Source organism: Toxorhynchites rutilus, chromosome 1 (genome assembly GCF_029784135.1).
Source record: "Toxorhynchites rutilus septentrionalis strain SRP chromosome 1, ASM2978413v1, whole genome shotgun sequence".
NCBI classification, from domain to species: domain Eukaryota; kingdom Metazoa; phylum Arthropoda; class Insecta; order Diptera; family Culicidae; genus Toxorhynchites; species Toxorhynchites rutilus.
Window position 1 is genome coordinate 15,335,588 of NC_073744.1, and position 18,245 is coordinate 15,353,832.

Genomic DNA, 18,245 nt, shown 5'->3' on the forward strand with positions numbered 1-18,245 from the left:
CCGGTCGATGGTTAGGTTCTCGAAGTATCGTTTTAGTACTCTGCTGACCGTGGATTGGACGATTCCCAGCATCTTACCGATGTCCCGATGTGACAACTCCGGATTCTCGAAATGAGTGCGCAGGATTAATTCACGACGCTCTTTTTCGTTCGACGACATTTTTCCAAATTTACGAAAAATTGACAGTGAAGCATGGCCAACGTGGTCTATACACTCTTATCTGATTATAAGCGAAAGCTGAAGATATAATTCCTAAAAATTAAATTTCTACAGCGTTTTTTCCGTGATGCAATTTGATGTGACACACCCTTTATACTGCTGGTCGGTGACATACATCATGAATCACGTTTAGTTCAAGCGTAGCAGTCATCACTTGGGAAGGCGGGAATTCTTCCACTGAAATAAAATTGACGCGGGAGAACCTTCCGGTTAATTGCTTCAGTATTATAAGAATTTCGCTGTAATACGCCAAGCGACTACTAATATGTTGACAATGTTGAATGTGCACAAACATCTGAAACAACCGAGTTTTTTTAGGGAGGCGATCTGGCGTAGTGGTAGCATCGATACCTCTCACGCTGAAGGACACGAGTTCAATTCTCACTCCCGATATTCCTCTGAAGTGGAAGGTAAAAGTGACGAAAGTCACTATAATAATACAGAAAAACCGAGTTTTCGATGCAATAACCCTAACGATAAGTTGAATTATAATGCAAATAACCCGTTCGGAACAGGAATGTGATGTGTCATTGCATTCTAATGCCGTTTTCCGCAAACAATTCGAACTATTGAATCCAGCAGCGAAGGCTCTTCCGTTGTTTCCCTTTGACGCTCATCACCGCGGTGGGAAAACATTCGTTGCGAAAAAATCCCTTCTTTACCGTCACTGCCTCACAGTTTGTACACAGGCTAAGCGCACAGTCATATGGGGGTATTTAGAAATTCCCTTTTTGTCACCACAGGGAGCAGCGCATCGTTTGATCTCTTCGCTTCGCTGCTAAAGCTGTGTGTAAAGGAGTAGAGCCGTTACACCCGGCTTAGGCTTAGTAGTGTACATATACTTGCCATTGAACTGCGGCGATGTGCACGTTCAATTGCGAATAGTCCAATTGTACTATTTAAGTTGTGGCTCGCGTTCCGATGCTCGTCAATCACTAGCTGGTACTCTTCAGCAAAACACGTTAATTCTGGTCCACTCGACCGAAAACCTCGTGACCTCGAGAAACCCTAACCTTTGTGGAAGCCTTAAGCCTTAAGTAGTGCAATAAAATGTTCAGTAGTTGAAGTTCAATAATTGGCGTAGATTGAGTAACCCAAAACCCGAAAGGTTTGATGTTAGTTTGGTTATCGGTGCAGAGCAGTGCCTTGTTAGCCCCTAGCTTGTGCGTGTGAGTGGGAGTTTGGCCACTAACCGGTGCGCGGTTCACGTATCGCAAGTGAGTATAGTAGCTGCAGGTCTGTAGCCTGATACAAGCGAAAATAGAGCGCGGGAGTTGTCCCGCTTTTGAGTGAAACGATTTTCCCGCCAACGTGTTATCATCGAAAGTGTCAAACAGTGCAGTGTTTATAAACATTATAACCGATTAGTGACAGCGGTAATGAGTGTGTTTTAGTTCACTTCGAATCCATTATGGCTTTCAACAAATTATTGTATGTTTTTTCCGGTCGTTAGTTCATATTATTGGTGCTATTTAGATTAGCTATTCGTTTTTCCAAGTGATATACAAAAGTTGTACATTGGGCCAAAAAAGCTCTGCACGTCGGTTTCTTTTACCTCTCTGTAGTCACTTTTCCCTCCAAAATAGTGCGCCCATGTGTCTAGTTTCGTTTTTTTTGTAAGTGCATAGGATGAACCGAGAAAATTTTCATTTCCTATGCATTTCGCATTCCATAGCGCAAATTCTACAAAGTTTTCTAAATAAGTTTAATGAGGTTTCGAAGGGTCAAATATTTCACCAAAGTGTGATATCTTCGATTGTCACAGCCTTCAATTGACCAATATACATTTCACGTGTTAATAATGGTGCTTAAAGATTGTAAACTACTCGTGAATTCTGCTACGTGATAGATCGTTAAAACCATAAAATCTTTTCGCAATTGAAGCTTTTTAAGTTCAAAAATTTCAAATCTGAATCATGGCTTACGCTCAAATCATTGAACCACACTCTCGGAGAAACGTTAGAAATAATTGAATAAAACCATTGTCCAGAACTTCTGGTATCAGTTTGACTACTCATGGGAGTACCTCAACACAATGACTGGTAAAATTCATCGCATGAAACTTATCTGTCCAGCAATTCGGTTCCTTGTGAACCCGCTCTTGCGAGAGAGCCCGTGTTACGGCCCAGGCCGAACAATCAAAAAAAAAAACACACACACACACATCAATCAATTGCTTTATTTGCAAACTAAAACTACAAAACAAATTTAGAAAACTACAAAACACAAACACTAAAATCCGCGACAACAGTCCTGAATCCGCACACATGGAAAGGCAGATCTATAAATATATCATTTGCATATGAATTTTTAATGTAACTTATCTCTGTTATCAGGAATAATTATCTTAAGAACCTTAAGTTTTTGTGTCACACACAAGCGATGAACACAAAACACAACACAACATCACAACAAAACAACATCTGAACAATCATAACAATTTTTATTTGGTGCTAATTCTAACACAGCAATGGAAGCCTCATATCAACAGTCCCGTTGTGAACATACGAACAATAGGAATATTCTAACGCTGAAAAAGGCGGCATGTGTTGTGTATCGATAGAATTGGAATATTCTTAGGCCTAAACAGCTACTGTGCTATAGATATAAAAAAAAAACAAATGTTTATCGATGGATAGGAATCTTAAGCCAAAAAAAAAATGGCTACTGTGTAATATACAACAATACTTATCTTAACATAAAAATGTATACGAATAAATTCGGCTCTGTGACAGCTGAATTGCTAAATGAGCCTAATAAATGGATGAGATAAAAAAAAATCATAACAATCACAAACAATAACAACCCAATTGTCAGAATGGGAACGGATGGAAACGAACCTGCTATACAAAGCGCAATTGTATTATAGCGAACATTCCAGATGCAATCCAAACAAACGCTATTAAAATGACTGGACCAATCGTATAAATAGGGCAGTAAATGTTCAGAGCGGATAGAGGCGAATGAATTGCAAAGTTTAAAGCCTCTTAAAAACAAAGAATTGAATTCAATCAGAGCGTAGTCAGTCGCAAATACATTTCGATCAGTAAAGTTCAACCGTCTTATTCGATAAAATTTTATTCTGCATCAACGCCAGTCTACTCTCATCTCTACTACTAGAATTCTGCTCAGAAACCTCTCTGGGCGAAGACAACTCGCCTTCTCAATGCCGGGCTTGAGTAATCCATACAATAGTTATCTTACATGATCGACCAATACACTCTTCAGCTGCTTAACTTTCCTGGAGACGAAAGCGGAGTGCAGGAAAGTTAACTGTGTCTACTGTGTCTTCCCGGAAAGTCTCAGTAGCAAGAGACCCTTCGAACTACGAATCAAAGTACTGTCACCTACTCTCACCTTTTCTTAGTAAGGTAAATGATGTTGGTTTGTTCAGTCGAAAATATGATCTTGGTTTGTCCACTTTTTTGAATGATCTAGTTCAGCGCACCTGTGTTAAATCAGATGTTCAAATAATTCAAAACATATAACTAAAATTGTCTTTTTCATGATTCACAATAGTTTTATAGAAAATTTTCACGTGTTCACATGTGTTAAAGGTTTATAAAGTCCACCTTCTCTTGGTGTCAATGCGCTCCTTATTTGAGCTAACTTTTATTCAACCACCAGATGATTATTTGGTTCGAATGCAGACCTTTTGTAATAATATTGTAAAAATCATTTCAATTATTTAATTAAAACATCTCGATGAGCGCAATTCTGATCATGGTTTGTCCGATGAGTTGTTGTTGGATCACCCACATGGTTACTATGGCATCCGTTTGGCGCGCTGCAGTTTGTTTGTTTTGTTTTGTTGTCCTTCGCGCGAAGCAGAAATAAAGTTTCTCTGTGTGGAGTGCTGTTCACCTTTAAAATGCCAAAGGAAAGGCAATATTCTGAAGAAAGCCTAAATTATGAATATTGATTCATTCATAATTTAGGCATTGATGACTGTAAACACATGCAAAAAAAAAAATGCAACATCTACATGAAAATTCGAATTTTTTTCATTCAAAAATGATGATTTCAAAAACCGAATAAACCATGATAATTTTGAGGACAAGCCATGATCAGAGGTGAACAAACCATGATCACAATTTCTATTTGAAGAAAATCGTTGAAAAAACATACAAATTTCGGTAATTTGAACACTTTATGATATTATTAGCATCTAGAGATGTGGGGCTTTCCAACAAACCCAAACTCGCCTTGATTATATGTGATTTTCATGACACACCCTGAATCGGACAAACCAACATCATTTACCTTACTTTGAGCTGGGGCATGAAGATGGGATCAAATTGGTTGTCAAAATAATCCAATCGAAATGTCTAAAGAGATCCAATAATCAGGAGGAGAAAAAAGTGTTGCTTTTCTTATAATAATCCACTACATAGAGAAAGTATTGTTATGAAAGGCAAAAATAATCGAATTAATGAAAATGAATGAATAAACTGACATTTTGGTTGATTCTGAATTTCAGTATTATCGACTTCTAAATTCAATTGTAATTCAATTTTACTTCTCGCTGAATGATATTATTTGAACTTTTTTCTTCCATGAAAACAACTGAAAAATACGAATTACCCAAATTACAACATTTATTCCAATTCTAGCACGATCACAAAAGCTAAATAAACAAAGCCCGAGTCACGAAAACGTTCGCTCCTTTTATGGGAGAAACGTTTGACAGCATGGGAAAAAAGCTGCAAGAATTTTTTTTTCAAGCTAAATGCACTCGAAAAACAGATTCGATTGAGCCCGCGTAACCCAGATTTTGAGTATAAAGAAAAGATATTTGTAATATTGCCATGTTGTATTACGATTTATTTGAAAACCTTTTAGTTAGTTCAGTGAACTTTCGAACATTTATTCGCCATGTTTGAAGAGATTATGTGTCTGTTATTAGAATTGCTGTTAATAAAAGGGAAGAAGTATTTTTGATTATCTGGTGCAAAGTATTCTTAAAAATATAGAGGGTTGTTTCCAAGAAAAGACCGCCTTGTTGACGTAGGACTAAGAAATTATTTAATTCAATTCGCTTGTGTACCACTTCGGCTGAAGAGGGGGTAGAAAGGCCGGTGCCATGCCGTATTGAGATTCCTTTTCATCGGGTGAACATCAGGGCTTCGTCATATCCGCCTTACATGGATATGACGAATCAATGATTGCGAAACAAAGATGCGTCAGTTGGCATTGTGACATTCCCCGCATAGAACTACTATCCGATTGTTAAAGCAATTCGAACGTGTTTAAACTTTTTGATTGCTACAGGAATTTAAAAGAGCTCTGACGGCACTATTGGAAGGCACAGGAGTTGAAGAACCCCTGAAAATGTAGAACGAGTTAGAGGTTCAATTGAGCAGTCATTGTGACGGTCTACGAGCCTTAATATGTTGTTGCTACGCTTTGAGTTCCATATCTACAAAATCATATTAACTCAAATATTAAATGGACATGTTCATTCCAGTCACAAAAAAGCATGTGAAGAAACACTTCAGACAAACCCTTCACACGCGTTTTCATAAATAATGTTGAGGATCGCTTCCACCTAAGAGGGATTTTATAGTAAACAAGCATAACTTTCAGTATTGGGTGCCTGCCAATCCAAGGGAACAGTACACCGTGTTCCACACTGTTTTTACGGACAAACGCTGCATTTACATTTCGAGCAAGCGATTTACGCACGCCTCATTCCTAGTGGTATATAAAAATTATACCTCACGGTAACACTCACTCTTCGGAATAGAAAGTACGTGTAGATAAGGTCAAAAATGCACAAAACAAATTTATGGGAAAATGAGTGTGTTCCCAATTTTTATTAATATAAACCATTTACGAATTAGGGAATTGTAAGGTATAACATACCAAACTACTCTTAGAGGATCAATTCGATTGATAGCTATTAACTCTAAAACTATTTCATACTAGCTGACCCGGCGAGCTTCATTCCACCAAAAATTGTTTTGACGTAGGATTACGTCTTTTGGGAACACATTGGGGATACAAAATCGAAAGCATTGTGAAAAATGTCATGCTCATTGCTCAGTCATTTCATGATGGCACTCCATAACAATTCATTACAATGAATAAAATTATATATTATATGGAACTAACTATCAAACAATGTAGAAATTTCAAGCAATGGAAATCACGCGTTTTGATTGATCGATTTGCAAAAGCAATCTTTGCTCTAGCATCCAGTGCATTTGCACTCTGAAGAAATTAGAATACGGGACTGTATAATCAAAAATAAAATATGAATTTAATGTATGATTTTCTGTTGATGTGCGTCGCATATGTCACATGTTTCTGAAAACCCAAAATCCAAATTCAGTTATGGTCGCTCCTTCCGACCGCTCCGGAATAACGAGAGCATGTCTGACTGACTGACTTGTTGAATTATAGGGGAGAGCATTGCGGCTAAATATGTGCATCGCGAGCAAGTGGGAGGCGCATTTTTCGCACATACCAACTGATATAAAAGGAGGTAGCATTCGTGGATTTCTCATTCTCGTTCGACACTCAAATCGGCAAGCATCTGTGTTTCTAGTGTGCTTTGGTCAACAACACTCTTCCTGTTGAACATCACAATTGGATGCGGCAAGGAATTTTCGTTTAATTGATCATGGATTAATCGTTCGGGCATTTTACAATAATCGATTCAATCGGTAATTGTCTTTATGTATTTTCTATCACAGCGGCTTGAAACTACCAAGCTCATTCGCCTCTAGATGACGTATGCAAATAATGTGTTATCAAAATTATGGATGTTTTTGGGAATACATCGTACCAGCCCATCCCATGTAACATATATTTATTTATCGAACGCATTACGATACCTTAAACTGAGGCTTATTCAACAAGATGAGTGAACAGCGCGAAGAAGGTGCGCAATCCGGGATATCAGTATTTATATTTTACAATTATTCAATAGTTTATTTCGAAAAGAATACAATTGAAATAGGCGCATAGAAATATTTTCAAACAATTGATGCAAATTTTCTGCATTCCGCATTTCGAAAAACAAGTAATGAATACATAGTTCATTATGTTGCTCCTTATTCATATTTCCATACAGATGTAATGTGAGCAAACTGAAACTGAGCAGAGCAAATTATTTCCATAGTAGCGAAACAACAAAATTTTCAAACAACCGCAGCGGACCGAATTTTCACCTACTGTTGTATAGACCGTTCCAGAAAGTATGGGCACACTGGAAGAACGCTGCCGTTCAATTGTAAATAGTTTTCTGTGACCGTGTTTGGATACGTCCGTTTGTTTACATTCTCTGCTTCATTTTGGTGCAAACACAGTCGATTTTTATCACATCCTTTCCAAATGCGAGGACTTTCCGCAGAACATCGTAAAAAAATTGTGCACAAATGGATTACAGTTCCTGGATTGTCCCTGAGAAAACTGGCGAAACAGGAAGGCGTAAGGGTTAAAGCTGTTCGAACTGCGATCCGTAAGTATGGTGAGGAGAATTCCTTTCTGGATCTGCCGAAAACTGGCCGGAAACGTGGTCCAGTATGCCCAAAACTCGACAAAAAGATACAAGAAGTATTTACTACCAAACCTTCGGCATCGGTACGCGTAGCAAAAAAAGTGGGAACATCTACTTCAAATGTTGTGCGTGCTAAGGGAAGACTTGGCCTAAAGACATACAGGAAGCAACGGAAGGCAAAGAGAAGTCCTCAACAAGCCGCATCAGTGAAACCAAGGGCCAGAAAGTTGTACGACAGTATCCTGAGCAAGAATAAAAACTGCATTATAATGGATGATGAAACCTATGTAAAACTGGACTACAAAACTTTGCCGGGACCTTGGATATGATTAATCAAATGAAGGTAAAATACGCATGTTAGAGTCATTTCCAAGTGTGCCCATACTTTCTGGAACGGTCTATAATCGAGAAAAAATCAGCACACGACAGAGAGCCCAACGTAATCCTACGTCAAATATGCAGTCGTGTCTTGGACACAATCTCCTGTGCCTTTTTTGATATGAATTCTTTCGAACATTCACAATTTCTTACCGAGCGAACGTTCGTTGGCTCGATCGCAGAACTATCCATTGATTGACGCTCAAAATTTCCATTCTATCAGGTCAGGAACCTGGAGTTCACGAGAGGCGCAAGTATTTTCTTCACCGATGTTAAAAAGACACTATCATAGGCAAATCAATTTTGTCCTGATTCGTTTTGTTGAAGAGGAGTCGAAGAGTTTTGTTGAGGGCCTCGGATAATAATTGAACGAAACTAATGGATAGATCTTTCATATCGCAATAAAAATCGACCAATACAATGTTAGAAGGCACATCTTGCTAAAACTCGTAGTTAAAAGCCTTCGATTACTACTCTAGCCACCTTTATTAGCCCTTCGTTTGGTCGTGATCGCGATTGCGACTCGCTTTCCGGATGATCAGCTATCAATTTTCGGGAATGAAGGGTAGCCATGCGAAAAGGACAAATGAGAAGCGAGTCCACGCAATCATTGGACGCTTCAATACTGAATGGATGATCTTTTATATTGCAAATACGTTCATCGGGAATCCTCTTAGTTTACTGTTGATTGCAAATATCAATTTATACTCCATTCAGAAATGAAATATGATGCGAATTATAGTTTGTGTGAGTCGAATCCATGTGAAGCAAATGGGCCAAAGTCGAAAGATTTACGTCATTTCGAGTCGAGATTTACAGTCGTAGAATACAGTGATCGCTTGTTAGCTTAAAAACTTGAATTAAAATGTTATAATCCTATTGAAATTGACACGCACAACACGCTTTTCTTTGCCAAACATAAAAGAGCCAAGCTTTTCTTCACGTAATAAATGGATTGCGCGGTGCGTGGTTAGTCTGTTCCGCCTGGGTAACGTTCTCTACCGGCTGCTGATCGCCGGGTGGACGCTAACTCGCTCTTGAGTGACCTTGATGGGGAATTTCGGACGCGATCGCTTTGCATGCTACGGCTCCAATTTTGTCCAAAAAATCTCTCGTGAATACTACGATGCTCGGGTCCTTGGGATGAACGGAAGAGACGATGTCGTTGAACCTATTTTAATTGTCAATATCCAAATACACCCAATACAATTGTCCGCGCGGTTGTTTGCCGACAAACGCAATGTAAGAAACGAGAACGAAAGAAAACAATTGTCTGATTGAACTGAAGCTTCATCCCCGAAAAATTGCTGTCATCGAATTTTCCATTTCGATCGAATACGATACGGTGTGTACTTTGTTGAAGTCCTTAGTACCACGCATCATTGTGCACAAAACATCACTATTCAATAGCACAGTTTGTTTACAACCATTCACCAGCGAAGCTAGTTTTTGAGTTCGAAAGTACAACTTGTCTTCCCAGTGATAAAAAGGTATAACAATTAGTTTTTTTGCTAAAGGCCTCAATTTGTGTTGGTCCGAGAATTCCATCCGAGCGCCGTAACCCTGTGAATGACCGTCCGCGTTTGGTGTTCATTTTCGCTAACCCTTATCAGCGCACCTAACCTAAGCGCTTTGTACAAGTTCCGACGACCTTATCGGAAAAACAGGCCGATCCGATGTGACGTGAGAATTCTGCGGCACAGTTGAACCGCGATCGCGTATTGAACGGCATGCTGGGTTATGTATTGGTTATATTGGAAGGTGTGCGCGGCGCGGTCTAAATTTCCAAGCAATTAGTCGGTCACTGCCGGTACTCATTTTGTTGTGTTGTGTTCTTGTGCCCAGGTAAAGGACGATCCTTGTGCTCATCCAGTAGGCATTGAACGGTTGATCGTGAAAGACGCTTCGAAGTGTGTTTGGCGGGAAAATCAGGTTGCTATTTGATGATTGCGTGTTGCTACGATTGAATTGCATTAACAAACATCGAAAACCAAATAGTTTTGTTACAGTTGTAATTAATATAGTGCACATTCTGTTTGTTATGTTTGACTTTTCAGAGATGAGGTACACCATGCGACAGTATCACTTTTTCCTGCTCAACTATCTGATGTTTATACCGTGGCTCTCGTGCTCAAGTAAGTGCAATATTCGTTGAAAAAGTGCTGATTGTTTTTAGTGAAACTAATCGAAAGATCTCTGCTGACCGTTGAAATGAAGCGACGAAAGAATTTGCGGCAAATGAGGCATGATCAACTCTAATTGATTTGGATGTTGTAGTGCAGCGAAGATAGTTTTCCTCCGAGATTTTAAACAATTGTTATTTTGATCCGATCGGTGCAACATATTGTGTTTAAAATTAAGAAAAAAGGATAATGCAAGTTTCATCTAAACCAATCGTGAATGTAAGCGAAGATTCATATTCATCATTATTTCACGATATTGACTATTGTGGTTAAACTAAATGATGTATTTTAGAGTCGTATTATTAATGTAAATGTTTAATGTTTTAATAATCATGATGATTTTTTTAACAATTAAATGAAACAAATATGCTTAGAGTGTATTCATCTCGAATCAACCTTGGTTGTCCTTACTGGGACGCTAGAGCGTTTCCGATCATCGAGAATATTTCATGAAGAATTATATCGTTTAAAGTTGATAGCCTCAGGTTAAAAAGATAAGAAAATGCAGTGCTTATTCATATACCGTGTCGAACAAAGCAATAAGACCACTGCTAAAGTGAAAAAAGTGACAAAACTTCGAGAAAAAATTATCCAATCCAGTGCTTCAATCCATTTTTAATAATTTATTTGCATTGTTCGAAGAAATTTATAACATCTGTAGTTTTAACAATAGTCATTCATTAAGCGGCCCATAGACGTTCAATGTTATGGCGCAATATTTTGGTTTGTGCAATATAATTGTTCGTCTAGGCGCTTTAATATTGCACCTTCAATATTATTGAATAATATTGATCGTCTATGGACCGCTTTAAAAAATGCGTTTAAAGCATAATTAGCTACTAAATTGACGCGACAAAAATTAAGACCGATTTTAAAATTCCATAAAAAAATTAAAACAAGAAAATTCATACAGTGATAAGCTTCTAGGGTTAGTACTTGGTCGTGTAACCTTTGTTACGCATCACTTAACGCACCCGGTTCGGCATGGATACCATCAGCTTCTGGCACACAGTGACGCGGATGGCGTACCAACAAGCTTGGATCCTACCCCACAGTTGCTGCTTATTTTTCGAATTCACCGTGTACACCGAGCTTTTCACGATCTCCCATAGGTTCTCTTTGTTATTTTGGACCACTTTTTGACGGTCTTGGCGGTATCCTTCGGATCGGTATCCTTCATGAACTTCCATTTCGAGGACATCTCCCACTCGACGTGTGCCAGCATAATATCCCTCAGTACTTGGACGTAGAGGTACCGATCCATGATTTCATCCATCCAGTATAGGGGGCCAACCCTGTACCAGGAGAAGCACCCCCACACCATAATGTGGCATGTAAGCGCAGCCTATTGGGCGATGAACCAAAGTTATTTCGTCCGAGCCGATGCTTTTCCTTATCCGGATCGATCCAATCGAAGTGGTCCTTTCACGAACTTCAACCGCGTCTTTAGATGCTTCGGCGTCGGCATCGGGACCTTCCGGGAGCTTTTACCGCCTAGCCTCTGCTCCACCAACCGCCGCTGAACTGTCCGGAAGCTCACGGACAAGTTAAGTTCGTCCCGGATCTTTTTCGAGGCCTTGGAGGGATCTTTCTTGGAGGCTCGCTTTATGGCAGAGCCATTCTTTTCCTTGGATCGTCCCAAGTACTCTGCGAATTCGCGTTGGCTGCTGCCTGCCTTGGACATTTTGCGGATGACCATTGTGAATAACCGAGCTCCGTGGGGTATTCTATCTTGCCCCGGAACTCGGTAACACATCTTACCGATACTGCGGCTGGAACGAGAAAGGGGCTCGATTTCCTGTGTGATGTGTCCACATCAGCTGCCAGGCCGAGCTCAAGGTTCGCTCGTCAGGTTGCTATGATCGAGGTATGTACGAATTGTGAGATAAGCGAATAAGGTGAGACAGTTATAGCTGTCAGTGGTGCCAATGTGTATTCTGGAATCCACACAAACTTCTGCTGTGTTTCCGTGCAATTATGCGCGCGACCCATTTTTCGTTGACTGCAACTAGAATTCGAGAATCAAAACCTTACATACTTCTTGTTTACATGATAAACACTTACCAGGACCCGAAAAACACAAAATACCACCGAGAAACAAAAAGTTTTCTTTAAAAATCGGTGGAAACAACACTCGAAACAGCTAAAACGAAGAACTGGTCCTAAATTTTGTCGCACTGTTTTCCAACTTTTGACAGCTATCAGTGGGTCTTGCTAAAACGGGTTGCTTTGATTGTGTAAAACTTGTGGTTTTCAAAGTTGTCATACTAATATATATGCTCGCCGCTAGGCATATACTACATTTGAATAAGCATTTAAAATTTATTTGAATTTTTTGCATTAGAATGGTCTTAATGTTTTGCCCGACACTGTAAAGTAATTTGCAATACCAAAATATGTCTTACAACACTCGAAAAATATTTTCTTTACTCTTTTTTTCTCTCAGAACTAGACTTCTACCCTGATTACGAGGAGGACATCCCACGATTACAAAGCCACCGACGCTTGGCGCCCTTCGACGAAGAAGCGCGCCAGAGCCGGGGCAATTACCGGAATGCACCCAGATACGACTACGAATCATTGGCGGCATCGCGACAGCCGCATCGTTTCGGGTTCGGCTCGAATCCCGATTTTTACTTCCCTTCCGAGCTGCGGGAAGAAGGTGACGAGACGACGGACAACGATCAGGTACAACCATTGGTACGCCAACGGGGAGCCCACATTGGCGGGGCTGGTTTTTCCTACAAAGAGAGGGATGAAAATGGACCATCAAACTGGCACCGAAGCGCCGCTCAGTGTGGAGGAGCGTATCAGAGTCCGATCGCGCTGGAAACGAAAGGTGCCCTTTATGTGCGCAACAAACGGCCTCTGGCGTTGATCGGCCAAACGAATCTACCGCAGGGAATCCGCCTGCAGAATGATGGCCACTCGGCCAAATTCACTTACAACTGGAGCGAAGGGGACAGACCGTACATTCGAGGTGGTCCACTGAAGAACAAATATTACTTCGAACAGTTTCACTTCCACTGGGGTGCGAACAACACGGTCGGATCGGAACACGTTATGGACCACCAACGCTACCCAATGGAGCTCCACCTGGTATTCTACAACGCGCTCTACAGTTCCTACGAAGAGGCCAGAACCGAACCGCACGGCTTGGTGGTAGTTGGGATGTTCTACGAAATCTACCATTCCAGCGATGTGCTACTGAACACGTGGACCCGGTTTTTGCGCCATATTGTCAATCCCAACACAGAGTACAGGATTCAGTTTATCGACACATTCCCGTTGTATGATTTGATCGGGGACATGGAGTGGCCGTACTTCTCCTACGAGGGTAGCCTAACGACCCCACCCTGTCTAGAGACGGTGACATGGATTGTTTCCGCCAAACCACTGCTAGTAACGAACAGAGAGATGAGACTGTTTCGCCGACTCAGGACCTCGAATGGAATGATGGTTAACAACTTTAGGCCCCTGCAGAGATTGTTCAACCGTAGGGTGTATCGTTACTGAGTGAATGGATCGAATGGCTTTTGTCGATGAAACAAACTGCATTTGAGCGAAATAATTGAGAGTCGAGCATAATGTTCAAATTCCGATACCTTTTAATGTCAGGAGTTTTGTATAGTTTAATCAATCGTTAAGTTAGAATATGCAACGGTGAACAGCTTCTCGCCGTGAGTCGTTTCCAAAGCAGAACATAAACCAAATGTCATTGCAGCAGGCTACAATGATAAAACGCGTATGCTTTTATCTGTAAAAATCTTATTGTAAGTGAGAGTCATCCAGAAGATGTTTTACCAAATATAATATTTATTTTACCGAGCATCAATTGAATTGTTGTCAGTATCAGTATCACACTCACATTTGCTTCTATTCCCTTCTCTTTCTTCCTTTTATGGTGTATACTTTGTTTATTAAATTTTTGCTAGAAGATAAACATGTTACCACGATAAATCGGGAAAGTGCTTTCGGCGAAAAGCCACCACCCAACTTGTAACATCAAACAAGTCCAGAACAACGACGAATACAAAATAGTGTTGGAAATCAAGAATCGTTCGTTCGACTGAAAATGGACAAAACAAATCCGCATGTTGTCAATTCCCGCATTCTCTACGTTCTCTGAATTTCATTGAGTGTACAGTGTAAGTAAATCATCTGAAAATTTTCAAGCCGACATTTCACTCCGTTGAAAATGACACTACCTACGGGACGTCAAACAGAAGGAATACGGACTGTTTAAGGAGTTTTACAAGTGATCACTAGCATGGAATATCCACTGACAGTTGACATCAGGGCTCGGCAAAATCATGTTCAACTCAGGATAGTCAGGGGACTATGAAGAAATTCGCCTTCGTATTCAATTGTAAATGAGTTTTGGGCTCTTCCAGCAATTTCTCCGTCAATGAGACTCAACAGTGAGTCGAGCGTTTAGTTGCTATCGCATTCTACGACTCGATTATCTCGTTTTATTCTTCCCCGTCAAATTTTAGAGTTCAACGTGGACATATACTACTATATTTTCGTGTGTAATTGCATGGATTAGGCTTCGAATTGCTTCCGCATCCACCGTATTCACCAGATTTGACCCCGTGCGACTTTTTTTTGTTTCCAAACTTGAAAAAGTCACTCGCCGGGCAGAAATTTGAATCGAATGAGGAGGTCATCGCCGCCACGGAGGCCTACTTTGCAGGCCTCGAGAAAACGTATTTTTCAGATGGATTAAAGAAGCATCGCTGGGTCAAGTGTATCGAGCTAAAAGGAGACTATGTTGAGAAATATATCGCCAATTTTATTCAATTGTCATAAAAATGATATAAAGTTATTTTTTGCGATAGATGCGTAGAAATAATTCCAATCAATTGAAGCAAACATCTTTGCGATCTATTGAGAAATGGTAATGTTATAAGCATTGGAAATATTTCATTATTTCCTGCATGCTCAGTGTTTAGATTCTCTTTCACCCCCATATCTTCCGGTTAAACGTAGTTCCACGTCTAAACACTCACATAATGAAAAATACCCCAAAGAGATACTCGATAACAATGAGAACCTTATTTTCTGCAAAAGAACATTTACATCGAGCTGCTCTTTGTAGATTACTTTTTTGTTTTTATTTACAACTAGCTGAGCCGGCAAACTTCGCCCCGCCCAAAATTTGTTTTTTGTTATCAATACCTTCAAACATTCACGTTTTCTTACTAAGTTCATGAGTCCAATCGCAGAACTGTTCATTGATTGATCTTCTAATCGACCCCTTTGAATTTACCTTTGACTAAAAAATTCCTAGTACTTCTACCAAAACTCATCATTGTAATGTCAGATTATTTTCAGACACAATTCTCGTCCAAGATTTTTCAGCCACTTGCAAACAACATGTTTCTCCGTTACATGGAATAAATGTTTGATACAGAAAATAGATAGAATAAAGACAGACCCCTCCTCTCTTCTCCCCTTAGAGAGGGGAGAGGAGTGTCTTTTCACCATAGAAAAGTTTTGTGTCCCCTAAAACATTCGCATGCCAAATTTAGTATTTTCTTGAATAGTTTTCGAGTCATGCAGAAATTAGTCTTCCATTTGTATGGCAGCCGTCACTTAGAGAGGGGGTGGAGTGTCTAACTACCGTGAAAATATTTATTGCGCCCTAAAACTTCAATATGCCAAATTTGTTTTCATTTGCTTGATTAATTCTCGAGTAATGTAGAAATTAGTGTTTCATTTGTATGGCAACCCCCCTTAGAGAGGGGGTGGAGTATCTAACCACCATAGAAACATTTATTGCAACCTCCAGATGCCTAATTTGGTTGCATTTGCTTGATTAATTCTCGAGTAATGCAGAAATTTGGGTTTCATTTGTATGGCAGCCCACCATTAGAGAGGGGGGAGGTGTCTCAAACCATCACGAAAACCTTTCCCGGCCCCAAAAACCTCTACATACCAAATTTCATGTTGATCGGTTCAGTAGTGTCCGAGTCCATAAGAATCAGACAGACAGAAAGACAGACAGACAGACAGACAGAAATCCATTTTCATATATACCCATACTTCGCTATACGGCCGCACTTTATACGGCATTTCGCTATAACGGCCCTCTTCAATTCAGGCACGTTTCCGATTTACGGCCTGGATTGTTTCGTTATGACGGTAAAAATAAAATAGGATTGGTCCAAAAATCACTTTTGTACACAAGTGAAAATATATTTGCGAGACAATAACTTAAGCGACATACAAATTAGGTATGTATACATACACATATTTCACGTAATATTAGTTTCATTTTTGTTTATAGATTATTGTTGGGTTTTATGTATGTATGTTTTATATATTGTATGTTTTATGTTTATGTTATGTATGTAGTTTTGATTAAATTGAAATAAATTTATAAAAAATATTTTTTTATTCAAATGTAATAAAAATAAAAAGATAAAATGCATTTTGAATGATAAACCATGTTACATATTTAACAAATTTGGAACCTATCTGGTTGAATCTGTATAAATTTGTATTAGAATTATTGATTCCTTATACGGCTTTTCGCTTTGCGGCCGAATTTCGTGGAACGTATCTAGGTCGTAAAGCGAGGTATGGGTGTATATAGAAAATACAGGGGTCCGTCCGTTTTTCTCGACCTTCCCCTACTAACCTCAAAATAAAACTGCCATCGTTTCTCTGGATGAAACCGCATCCCGTAAATTCGAATCTTGTCAAAAAGGGTACTCTCAAAGACTATATCCTAATGATTTGAACCACATCTCAACCACATCACCTGCGATAACACACGATCACATCGTTTTGGTGCAAAGAAGTTCCCTTTGGCGGCATCCATTGTAGGAACAGAATTGAGTCAAATCAATTAATCAATCAGAGGTAAATACCTTCGATATCAGTTCGGCGAATAACTGGTAAATTATAAATTAAATTTTGCGTTAATTGCTCATCGTTTCGGCCTGACACTAATTTTTCCCCGGTCGCTTATCGCTTACGATTGGCCATATAATGCTCGCCGGGGAATACTACACTGCAGTGCACGGGTTTGGTGCACAATGGGCACAATGGAAGTTCGTTTACTAGTTGCGCTCCTCAGCTTGGCAGTGGCTTACTGTCGTGATTTTCCAGAGTGCGTTGGGCGAATGCAGAGTCCAATTGCGTTGTCGACCCAAAGTGCGTTTCCTGGCATGGAATTTCTACCGTTGGAGCTCTCAACGTATGAGATGGATCCAACGCAGGTCATGGTGAGGAATGATGGATACACAGGTTCGTTGGATGTAGGTCATGTTGAGTGAGAGTTCTATGAACGTGTTACCTCATTACCAGCAATTTACTCCTTCCAATTTCCGGACAATCAACCCATCATCGCGCGTGGAGGCGTGCTTATGGGCGAGTTTCAGTTTGACAGTCTCCACTTTCACTGGGGTGCAAATTCTGACAGGGGAACCGAACATGTTATCGATGGGGGTCGATACGCGATGGAGGTACACTTGGTGTTCTTCAATCGGCGGTACGAGTCGATCGAGCAGGCTCAAACGCAAAGAAACGGGCTCGCCGTTTTAGGACTTATGCTCACTAACAGCAGTGACGCTCCAAACTATGGCTGGGTACCAGCGCTCAACGAGATACAGCAGGCGGAAACTAGCTACACTCTACCGGATCCGACAGTATTCAACATCCGGCAGTTCATTGGGCCGGACAGAAGACCATATTTTAATTACCACGGGAGTTTGACGACACCTCCGTGCTATGAATCGGTCAATTGGTTGGTTCAGAAAAAAGTACTGTTAATTTCCGAAGAGCAGCTCAATGTCTTCCGATCATTACGAGACGCGGATGGGAACCAATTGGTGGATAACTTTAGATCATTGCAGCCCATCAATGGCAGACCAATTGTATATTATCGATAAACATTCGAACAGATGCGGAGGAATTTCGTTAAAATAAACCTACATGCTGCAGAACAGAGT

The 18,245-nt window shown here is 40.1% G+C and overlaps 2 protein-coding genes across 6 annotated transcripts; both read left to right on the plus strand.

Moving 5' to 3' along the window:
• Positions 1-1,173: 1,173 nt before the first annotated feature.
• LOC129761973 (carbonic anhydrase 2-like) lies at positions 1,174-14,119 on the plus strand. 5 transcript variants are annotated; one of them, XM_055759851.1, is made up of 4 exons: positions 9,459-9,591; positions 9,947-10,033; positions 10,159-10,236; positions 12,731-14,119. In XM_055759851.1, exons 3-4 carry the CDS (start codon positions 10,161-10,163, stop codon positions 13,798-13,800), a joined length of 1,146 nt encoding a protein of 381 aa, XP_055615826.1. In that variant the 5' UTR covers positions 9,459-9,591; positions 9,947-10,033; positions 10,159-10,160; the 3' UTR covers positions 13,801-14,119. The 5 variants fall into 5 exon arrangements, with proteins under 5 accessions (XP_055615831.1, XP_055615830.1, XP_055615825.1 ...); XM_055759852.1 differs by lacking the exon at positions 9,459-9,591 and adding an exon at positions 9,640-9,862; XM_055759856.1 differs by lacking the exons at positions 9,459-9,591; positions 9,947-10,033 and adding an exon at positions 1,174-1,436.
• A 3,220-nt stretch (positions 14,120-17,339) lies between these two features.
• LOC129779680 (carbonic anhydrase 2-like) lies at positions 17,340-18,185 on the plus strand. Its single transcript, XM_055787307.1, has 2 exons — positions 17,340-17,541; positions 17,602-18,185. The coding sequence occupies exons 1-2, from the start codon at positions 17,340-17,342 to the stop codon at positions 18,183-18,185; spliced, it is 786 nt and encodes a 261-aa protein (XP_055643282.1).
• Positions 18,186-18,245: the final 60 nt, after the last annotated feature.

Excerpts from the sequence above, each read along its gene's own strand:
- LOC129761973 (XM_055759856.1), top strand. The coding sequence starts at position 10,161 with ATGAGGTACACCATGCGACAGTATCACTTTTTCCTGCTCAACTATCTG. Across the intron at positions 10,237-12,730 it reads ACCGTGGCTCTCGTGCTCAA|AACTAGACTTCTACCCTGAT; the intron begins GTAAGTGCAATA and ends TTTTTCTCTCAG.
- LOC129779680 (XM_055787307.1), top strand. The coding sequence starts at position 17,340 with ATGGAAGTTCGTTTACTAGTTGCGCTCCTCAGCTTGGCAGTGGCTTAC. Across the intron at positions 17,542-17,601 it reads GAGGAATGATGGATACACAG|CAATTTACTCCTTCCAATTT; the intron begins GTTCGTTGGATG and ends CCTCATTACCAG.